Source organism: Tigriopus californicus, chromosome 3 (genome assembly GCF_007210705.1).
Source record: "Tigriopus californicus strain San Diego chromosome 3, Tcal_SD_v2.1, whole genome shotgun sequence".
NCBI lineage: Eukaryota > Metazoa > Arthropoda > Copepoda > Harpacticoida > Harpacticidae > Tigriopus > Tigriopus californicus.
This window is the reverse complement of record NC_081442.1, coordinates 4,269,960-4,280,533: the sequence shown is the minus strand read 5'-3', so window position 1 is coordinate 4,280,533 and position 10,574 is coordinate 4,269,960. Positions and strand designations below refer to the sequence as shown.

The 10,574-nt window shown below is 40.7% G+C and overlaps 2 protein-coding genes across 2 annotated transcripts; both read left to right on the top strand.

Moving 5' to 3' along the window:
- Nucleotides 1–2,302: 2,302 nt before the first annotated feature.
- LOC131878171 (zinc finger protein 90-like) lies at nt 2,303–4,726 on the top strand. Its single transcript, XM_059224080.1, has 2 exons — nt 2,303–4,361; nt 4,430–4,726. The coding sequence occupies exons 1-2, from the start codon at nt 2,365–2,367 to the stop codon at nt 4,569–4,571; spliced, it is 2,139 nt and encodes a 712-aa protein (XP_059080063.1). The 5' UTR covers nt 2,303–2,364; the 3' UTR covers nt 4,572–4,726.
- A 1,035-nt stretch (nt 4,727–5,761) lies between these two features.
- Nucleotides 5,762–6,884, top strand: LOC131877559 (uncharacterized). The gene is made up of 2 exons (XM_059223263.1): nt 5,762–6,527; nt 6,584–6,884. Exons 1-2 carry the CDS (start codon nt 5,929–5,931, stop codon nt 6,591–6,593), a joined length of 609 nt encoding a protein of 202 aa, XP_059079246.1. The 5' UTR covers nt 5,762–5,928; the 3' UTR covers nt 6,594–6,884.
- The last annotated feature ends 3,690 nt before the right edge of the window (nt 6,885–10,574 follow it).

Sequence of the window (10,574 nt, the reverse complement as noted above, 5' to 3'; positions counted from 1 at the left end):
CTATAGTGAATTGGAGAAAATGTCAAATATTGCTGAGAAATTTGCAGAAAAATCTGTGACATGCAAGTTTTGATTACTCATTGCACAAATTGTTATGGGATCCGGATGGAACTCTCCAGTTTTCCTAGGCGGATCGTTTTTAATATTGACCATGAATGAAAGGATGGTCCAATATTCATCTAGTATATTTGTGATTGTAAGAAAACGAGAACATTTTAAGGTAGAAAATTGATCGTTGGTTACAAAAAACGGAGCCTTACCAAACTATGGGAGACCGGATTGAAAACAAATTTATAAAAATTATAAGGGCACACGAGTGTTGACCTAATCATAAAAGAGAGAGGAACCTTTGCTGATGAATGTGCTGATTGTTGTCCATTTTATCCAACACCCATTCCCCCAAGCAATAGGAGCGGCAACCTCAGAAGTCAGAACACAGATCATGGGGTATTTTCACAAATTCATTCATTAGCATTGACAATTTGAACAATATTTTGGTTCCGTGTCATGTTGGTTTCTGTTGCAGGATTGCTCAAGGGCTCAGTCTTTTCAAATTTCCTTATAATGTTTATGTTTTATCATGCATGCCTACTTTAAGTCGTATGTTGTTGTCAGACAATAACTAGTTTTTAAAGTAGTCACAATTGGCTGGATTAGGGTAAGTAATGAGCTATGGAGGTCATAAAAAGGTGAGTGCACAAAATCGGTACAGCAAATGTAGGTGACGTAGCCTGTAAGTCCTGAAGGTAAATGAAGGAAAAATGAAATCGCTAAATAAGAGGTTGCGTGAAAGGCATACAAAATCGGAAATTGGGCCACGTTAATGAATCAGTAAACCCCTAAAAGATCAACCGCGCAATGAATCGTTAGGGGTAAATGGGCTCGAAATTGTTGAAAATACTCTTCTCTTGTACACGTATCGATTAATTTGCACTTTTAGTACCCTTTTCGAAAGGCATTGATGAAGGTGTTCCTTGTCTGATAAGGTAATAAACTTACGCATTTTTTTTTTTATTGTTGTGCTAGGAGATCGGTCAATTGCTGATGGACATAAGGTCTTTCCAACCGATTGTTCCTTCCTATTATCTAGTGAACCAAAGGGTTCCATATGACCCTTCATAGACAGGGTGACTGGACAGAAAAATGGTCACTATGATGTTCAACAAACTAATTTTGCACGTTACTTAACCTACCATAAAAAAACAAGCTATATATGATCATATTTTCTCTTTCACAGGCTAATAAGATTCGCAACTTACAAATTTCAAATCAACATGTTCTAATTACTGCACAAAGGTAGCCCCTCGATCCAGTCAACTTGATTCTCAAGCTTCTCAGACAGAGCTTCCATGTCCTGCGCTTTCGCGCAAACCTTGCGTTTTTTTCCTTTAGCCTGCGCGGATACCTGTGACTGGTAACAGTTTGCCTTCCAGGAAATGCCATGATTGGTGAATTGAAAGTAAACGACTAATACGCAAAAATGTCATGAGGGAAAGCAGGATTAAAATTCCTTAACTTATAAAGCTTCCCCCCCTTATAAAATGAGCACTTATAAGTCATGTAGAGTATAATTTGAGAAAGTTGGTGTAACATACTCGAGTCAGTGGAAGATATCCGACTTATCAAGTGCTTGATTGCCTCCATCTGAATTTTTTTTTTGGTCCAACGATTTATTTGATTGAGGAGATGTAAGCAACAAAGCATTGCAAATTTAACAAATTCAAAGCCACAAGTATTGTCTATGTCGCAAAGAGCAATCGCAAATTTCAGCCCTGACTGATCTAATCAGAATACATTCTAAGAAAAAAAATCCGATTCAAATGTTTCGGCGAGTAACGAGTAATTTTGTTTTTTGATGGTTACAATTACTTCATTTTAAGATGTACTGGGATTAGCTCTTTTGAAAAAAAAGAAGCGAATTTTTGTGCTATCTTTACTTGAAACAGCGTTTTTGCTGCCCTGTAAATCCCTCATCCTTTTGATTTGTTTTGTAACACTCATTATCAATGATTTCTTCAAAGCTCTTTTCAAGAACAAGGCAATTTTTGGATTTTTGGAGTCAGCTTGAAAATGCAGTGAAGTAACAAGGTGCTTGAAGTTCAAGCAGATAGTGTAAAGAAAATGTCAAAAACCAGTCCAAAAACAAGACTCAACGATGCAAATGAGGCATAATTGACCATTTGAATATGATCTTATGACCTTGATTAGCTCACCATTTTATTGTAGATCTTGCCCTTTTTTGCGCTGTTTCCCTTTGCTCATCTGGAGGCACTGTTCTCAGATCAAAGATTTTGTCAATAAACAACATCTTTGGCCTCACTGTTGTTGTTTCTTGAGTAGCAGGTTGGAAAAAAATAGAAAGACATGGATTCATCGGCCCAGAACTCGCTCGATTGGACCCAATTAAGCCTCTCCAGCGATTTACAAGTCCTCAACTTTGATCCCTGGAAAGTGATCACCCGTCGAGCCCTAGATTTCAGTCCCCACGCCCATACGCCCAATATTGCCATGATGGTCTTTGTCAACGCCAGATCTCTCGTTTACTCACTCCAGGTTCTCCATCGAACCTATCGAGAAGGCCAAATCCAATCTGAACCAGAGTTAAGGCTTCTAGTCGAAGAGTTCTTTTACCAACAAACTCCTTGTTATGGTTATGCTCAAAATCCAGATCTCCCTTTGGCATTTGGTCATCAATTTGCAGATCAGTGTCAGGTTTTGGTCAATCCCAACACCAATATTTGTCCTATATGTCAAGATCAAGGTAAAAATGAAGCTTCAGGACTGATTTTGGAGGATGAGGAGAGTAAACCTTCAGTATTGGAAGAAGCTTTTCAAGCTAATCAGATTAATGTGGAAGTAGAAGATATCTTACTTGAGGATAGAGGAAGTAGTCCGGATTTGTTCGATGAAACGGAGTCAATTGCCATGGACACGGAGAATGATAAAGATGCTATTGACACTGAGGGCCAGGAAATCAAGGAAGAATCGACAGAGTCGAAAGATAACTTGCCTTCTCGACGATCTTCTCGGCGTCTTCAGAACGTGCCAATGAACTATACCCACCTTTTAAATGGGGAAGAGGAAGATCTGGATGATAAGGTTCTGGCCAAAATCCCCAGATACATTGGGGAAGAGGAAGAGGAAAAAGATTACACGCCAGGGACTCATTCAGATTCCGAGGATGAGAATGTGGGCGGTTTGTCTCGAGGACCTTATAGGAGTTACTTTCCCAAGCGTTACGATATCAAACCCGTGTCAGAAGATGATCCTAGAGTGATTTGTCCCATTTGTAACCGCTTCTTCAAGAATGCTAAAACCTTGAGATCGCATATTAATTTCCACAACAATCAACATAGGACTTCTGCGCCCCGGCCCAAGAAGCCTAGTAAACATCCGAAATTATTCTGTTCTCACTGTGATGCTCAGTTTCGATTACCCAAGGCTCTCGCTAATCACTTGATCAAGGACCACAACGCTTCGGAGGACGAACTGAAGAAGATCGAGGTAAAAGAATTGCAATGCTGGATCTGTTCCCGAACATTTACCAATCGAAATGTGCACGAACAGCACAAAAAGAAAGAGCATCTTTTGGGTAAATGGCAGTGTTTGTTTTGTGACGATATGCCTCGACATGGCCTTGAGGTCTTTGAGCATTACAAGGCTAATCACCGACGTAGCAACTACAAGATCAATTGTGTCCTTTGTGATGAGAAAGTGTGCTTTTCCGAGGGATATGAAGCATTGGAAAGCCATTGGAAAATCTGCTACAATCGCCGAGTCATGGAGCGAATGGCCGTGCAAAAGGCCAAGCAAAAGAACTCCGAAAGGATCAAGCACATTTGTGATCAATGCGGGAGAATGTTTTCGTTAAGATCCACACTCCTCGAGCACCAAGATGAGCACAAAGGAATCTTTAAGCACTGTTGTACCGAATGTAATTACCGAACGGCCTTCAAACACAGATTGACCTTACATTGCCGGGTCAGACATTCGCCTGATGGGAAACGGGTCCGCCAAAGGAATTATGTACCTTGTGAGATTTGTGGTAAAATCGTGAATGATGCCTCCTTACCCAGTCACAATGCTCGAGCTCACTCCGAGCCGACTTGGCCTTGCGACCAGTGTGACAAGGCCTTTGGCACCAATTGGCTGTTGAACAAGCATCTCAAGTCGACTCATCCGACGACATCGGTGAAATGTGAAATCTGTGGTCTGTTTCTCAAATCGAAGGGAACACTTCGAAGTCATATGCTAACGCACGCTCCTGCGAAGTTCTCCTGCCGCTTTTGCGGCAAGGGCCTTAAAACGCGATTAAGTTTGGGCAACCATGAACGGATTCATACCAAGGAGAATCCATATAAGTAGGGTTTGACAATTAGAGAGGCTTGTCATGGCTGAAGACGGCATAAAATCTTTCTTTTCTTTTTAGATGTGACCAATGTCAGTTTGCATGTGCCACTAGTGGAAATTTGTTGCTTCACAAGAAGCGGAAACATGATGTCCAGAAGAAAAACTTTTACATCCCAGCCTTGATTCCAGATGAGGAGACCTCGTCGGCACCTCCAGAATAGCTCATCTTATCTTGTTGCCAAGGCCAGGGACAGCTTAGCCGTTCTTAACAAGGATTTCCAAGATGATTAGAATGTCGGTTGACTTGAGTATTTTCAACCTAAATATTATAATATGATTCTAGATATTGTCATTCTAACGGCCTACTTAGTACTCATTTGGCGCATTATTTATTCTCAGGTTGATAAGGTATTTTTTTTCCTCGTGAAGTGAAAAAAAAAACAAAAAGCTGATCGAAGTTTATGGTAAGTTGTTGCGCCAATTCGCAACATGCATGGCTGAAATTTGTTATTCAATTAGATTTATTGGCCTACTTTGAGGGAACTATATTCTGACATTGAGCCAGTAACAGTAGTATGGCGTCAAGACTACCCAAGAAACGACATTTTAAATGATTTTTAACGCAACTCAGGAGATGTGGCACTATGCCTGTGGTTAGTGCAGTGCCCTCTCACGACAAAATTCCGTGTTTCGAATCTCTTCCCGATCTTTGTCAACCACGCCACGTACACTAACCACGCCAACACACGGAGAATCAAGCTGATAAAAACAACACACTGAATATTGGAACTGTTATATACGATGTTATGGCTGGCTTTCCTGGCCGGGTGAGTCTCACCCGGTCTCACCCCTCCGAGACAAAAACTCATTTGAATATTGATTTTTTCCTGAGTTTGCCGAGATGCCTCAGACAAACGTTGTTATCCTCCACCGATTAGTTGGCGGGGCTCATTTTTAAATTGGTGGCAAAATGTTAGAAGGTTTAAATTAAGACTTTAAGGGTTATTAATATCGTGTTAGGTTAGGTTTGATTAGGTGAGTCAAGTTTAAAAAAGTAGCAGCGCCAAGTAATCGGTGGAGAATAACATTGATCAGATGCCTCAACACCAAAAATCATTTATACTACTTGCTCTTGACAAAGCCGAATTTGTTAGATAAATATAGCATTTCCGAAGGTAGTGCCGACAGGTTGCGTGCCCACGTTTACAACCTCCAGTCCAATTTCCGCCCTCAACCAATTAAAGCACTAGTACTTTTTTGTCTTTTGAGTGCTTAAAGCCTACCTTTCTCAATTGGGTAGTTGATAATAGAGTACTGATGTTGCCATAGTGCCAGGTTTGGCAATCAAAAACTAATTCAGATATTGCCGGATTCCTGTCTTTGGTCTATGACGTCACGGGGGGGAATGCGTGGAAACAGGAGGCAACAGAATGAAAGAAACAACAACATTCGTTACGAATTGATGTGGTAAATGATTGATTCCAAGACGATTTAGTGTTCCTCACATTTACGAGTAGTTCTGATTCAGCGATTCAGATACGAACCCAAACACAAGGGTTGAAATTTCGTTCGGGGCCAATGGAGTCTAATGTTCATAAAGCTTGTGCAGTAGCTGCGTGCCGAAATCCAAACAATGTGCGATACCATCGGTTTCCAACTGATTCGAGTCAATCCAAGTTATGGGTAGATGCGTGCAACCGGGCTGATCACGTCAATCCCAAAACCGCCGCGATCTGTGAGCGACACTTTACCTCTGAAAGCTACCAGCGAGACATGAGGAACGAGCTTCTCGGACTGCCTGTAAGGAAACGCCTGAAAAAAGAGGCTGTCCCAACTCTAGCCTTAATGTCGAATGAGGATGAACCTCAATTGAATCGAAGTGATCCCTCTGACAGTCTTGGCCTGACAACTCAATCGACCAAAACTATACGCATAACAAAAAAACAGGCCAAAATCCCCACCCATGTTCATTGCTCTGAAGAAGATTTTTTAGAACCAACAAAAAAGTCTACTGGTGTCCAATGTAATATTCTTACCCTAAAACAACAAAACAGTCTGAAAAGCCAATTGGTGAAAATCAAAGCAGAACTGAGAAGAGAACGTCTGAAGGTCAAGAGGTTGCAATCACAAAAGCCAGAAGATCCCATCAATGAGCAGGGTTTCCTCAAGATTGAAAGGTAAGTGAAGTAATATTTTGTGGCGTGTACAAATCTCGAAACAGTTTATTTTCCAGTGATATGTGATATGTGATTCTCGCCCGCCCTCTCCAACCAATGGGAAGACTTCGTTTTTTGGTACGATGTCTCACAACCACTTGGCACAATTTGATCGAAATAACATTGACAATACCAAAAAAGCTGAATACCGAGTACGAGTCCAAGGGGATTTTTGTTACTGATATCATCGGAAAGGTCATTCGAGACGTAGAGGAATTTGGAGCGGATTGTTGTCTTTAAGAAATACCAGAGTCAGTTCAGTTGTGATCCATCATAAATTGACCCGCATATACGGCCATGTTTTGGGCGAGAATCCTGGAGTTGCTTATGGATACTTCGGGCATGCTGCGGGTCAATCAGGAGTGACAGTCAAAAAAATAATCAATGTTCTAGTCGAAGATGGACAGGCATGAAAATGAATTTACCTTTAGGCAGAAATTTGTTAGGCCACAAACAGCGAAATTGACTTTCTTACAGAAAAGGGCCAATTTGGGGGGGTGATATTGGATGACTTCCTAAATATACATGAGCAAATTCTGTGGCCATGGTGATACGGACAAATTATTGGGCAAGGATCGTTTTGATATCAGAGGTCACGAAGTGCTTGAAATAGGGACGGCGAACAAGCTTCCCGCCAAAACGGCTTGCTCTTGGTCATAACAACATTGAGTCACTTTTAGAATTAAAGTAATAAAGTAAGAAACATAGATCTCTTTAATTTCAGGCAGGTAATTTTTGCATTATTTACTTGTAAAGTGGTTCGTTTCAAAGCTATATTGTCAAAAGCTTATGTAGTTCACCAAGAGCAGGCCGAAAATTCGAATTTTAAGTAGTGTTAACTACATAACTTCGGACATATCTCCTGAAAAATATTACGTCAATTTTAACCATACACCATCGAAAGAATATCGTTTGGGGGTGCTCCCAGACAATTCTCCCTTCTTGTTAAATGATGAAAAACAGCATCAAGCCATCAAAAGTCAGCCAATGTCACTCGGCGTGGAGCGGGATGAATTTTTTACAGGAACTTGGACATTGACAACGAACGGATAAAGGGGGATCTTTTTTTTCTCAGACTTCCTTACCGGTGCTGGGATTTGGAATCCAAGCACTTCAAGACGAGAAATTTATTCATTTTACTTAACTTTTATTTATATATATTATTTGAAATCGACCAACGATTTAGAATTGGCTGATCTGGCTAACCTTGAATTTAAGGTTGTCGGGAAGTTTAGTCAAAAAACTTGTCCAAGTCTGAAATCCTGCTACTGGATCAACGCCAACATACGCTCTACGAATATTGAACGCAGCAAATTGAACATGAAGGAGCCCGAGAAAAAAGAGAGTTGGACTTCATTGTTTTTACTAGCCTGGATTCTCGAGGCTTGAAGTTGCTCTCAAAAGCACATTAGGCCTCTACGGTCACTACAATTGACCCTAAATCCCGGGTTGGAGACAAAGCTCATGAATGCTTTTTGAAAGCGTACAGTATCAGATACCTTTCGTACCTGCTCTGAGTACTGTACAATCCCAACCCTAACCTCTCCCAATACGAGAGCTCTCTCATTCCTGTGATGTTCCTAGTAAAACATCTTTGGACCTGCTCGAGCTTTTGCAAACTGCTGAACTAATTGGAGCCCAAATGGGCGAGGATATTCAAGAGGCGGCTGAACAATCGACTTGTACAGAGTTAGCCTCGTGACACTATCTCTGGACTTCAACGTGCGATATATCCAACCACATGTTTGAAAAGCTTTACCAACTTTCAACTGGATAAGCTCATCGAACTTTCCATTATCTTGGAGGACTACATTTCTCCCAGTGTTGTAGATAGTTCTCCACTAATACAGCAGTTGTTTCAATCTTGTGTCAGGCGTTCAAACGTGTATTCTTGGGCTCTTCGACTCACGCTCTGTACATGGTCATCAAGACATTCGGGGTTATATCCGTTGGTGACCAATATCTACATATTGCCGTCAAAGCGTGTTCAGAGGCACAATAAGCTGCACTGCAAGTTATTTTGACACCAAGCCCGAACCTTCGACAGTGTCGGCCTTGGCCACCAATAAGGACGCTACTTTGGCACTGCCGTCTTCTCATCATATTAAGTCATCTTCAACCTACAAAATTCTTCCTAACGAGTTCTGTGCAACCCGGTGGGCACATATGTCATCAACGATGCCGTGACAAAGCTAAAGTGCAGGCCATTTTAGACTCCACAGTCAACTGTCCATTATGCAAAATTAGGTCGCGAATCAACTCAGCCTCAATGGAGCACAGTGCTCACTAGCCTGTCAGTATCTGGGGCAAGAAGGTCTTCATTCGGGACAACGGGGACGAACGCAAGGTGACCATTGGTCAACAATCCTGGGCGGAACCTACACTTTCCCTGCCTTTGAGGCTTCCACTTCGCCAAAGGTGACAGGAGATTGCAGTCAGTGGCTTCTAAAGTTTGAAACACTGTTAGGCATCCAGTTTGCAGAAGGGGCCTTCCCCAAACAACTGTTTATTAGTGGGAGAACTATTTACAACACTGGGAAAAACTAACTACAAAAAGAATTGTCAAAATATAGATGGTCAATAAATCACATTCCGAAATTCGGAACAGATGTTTACAGAAAAAAATTAATAACATATACTTCTTTTCTGCTAGAATAAAGTGTGTCTCCTCATTATTTGACATCAAAAACATCTTTAAACGGCAAACAAACGATACCTAACAACACTTTTAGAAACTTGCTTATGAAAAGCAGATCTTAAATGTGAAAAATATATCGTTCTTAAACTTTAGCATTTGGGCAAGATGTTCTATTTTTAGTTGCTATAGTCCAGGGCTTTCAAATTTATCCGGTGTGAAGGTGATGCTCATATATGCATTTGTACCTAAAAATTCTGGTAAAGAGAAACGAACATTACAATATTTCAGATTAACAACTTTGCAGATTTTCTTTCCGCTCAAAGAATGCCATTTTTGCCAAGCCAAGTGTTTGTAAGGAAAAAATGAGTGAGGACGTTTATTTATTGCGTCCTAATTATTTTCAATGTATCCTTTATGACATAATAAAATTATTAAAACAATTTTATCGCTAAAAGGGCAAAAATATTATTCGCCAAATTCTTCATTTTTTCACTTTCCTACTGCTTTTTGAAATATTGTCCAAATCTTTAAGAGTGATTGACACATTAGGTGTCGAATTCACTTACAATTTTGCCCAGAATTAGTCTCTTCTGGCCTAAAAATACTCAATGACAGAAAGAACTCTGCACTCTGAACCAGGCATGAGAACAAATTGTACAAATGTAATTATGTGTATTACTTTCGAGGTAAGCAACATGTTAGACACGGACCAAACAAATATTTCATGACTGATTGATGAGCGTTTGCTGATTTTGTTTGGGATTGTAGATAATTCATTTTTAGCTGTCTGGATTCGTGCCGCGCCAAAGATGCTGACCTGGAAGAAGACAACTTATTTGCTCTACCTCGATCCCCACGTTCGGTGTTTTTTCCCAAATCGGGAGACTTTTGAGGAGTCCGAGGGGAAGCCGAAACACTGCGAGACCTTTGGTTGAATGATCGAATAGAGCGTGCTTCAACTTGGGCATCAGAAGGATTTGGTCTTGCCGGAATGTTGGTTTTAGACACAAATCTAGCTTCATGAGACGAAAGTGTGACCTCTGGTAATTGAATATCATTCATGTCAGCCCCTGTGACTGCCAAAACAGGTTTCAATTGAAAATCATTTTTGGCGTTAGGACCAGAAATCGTAATAATTGTTCCAGTAGACATATTTGAATCAGCAGATGTTTTGCGACTAGTTCCATCGACTTTCAAGTTCATTAGTGTAAAATCGTCGTCAAATCCGTGGTCTTTTGAAAAATGTTCATTCTTCAGAATTGGTTTCGCATGATCGTCCTCAATCAAAGAATAGCAATCTTGGGGATCATATTCTTCTTTTTGCTCCGGTGGAATAGATTCAATGGTTTCAGGACCAAAATCCATGTTTG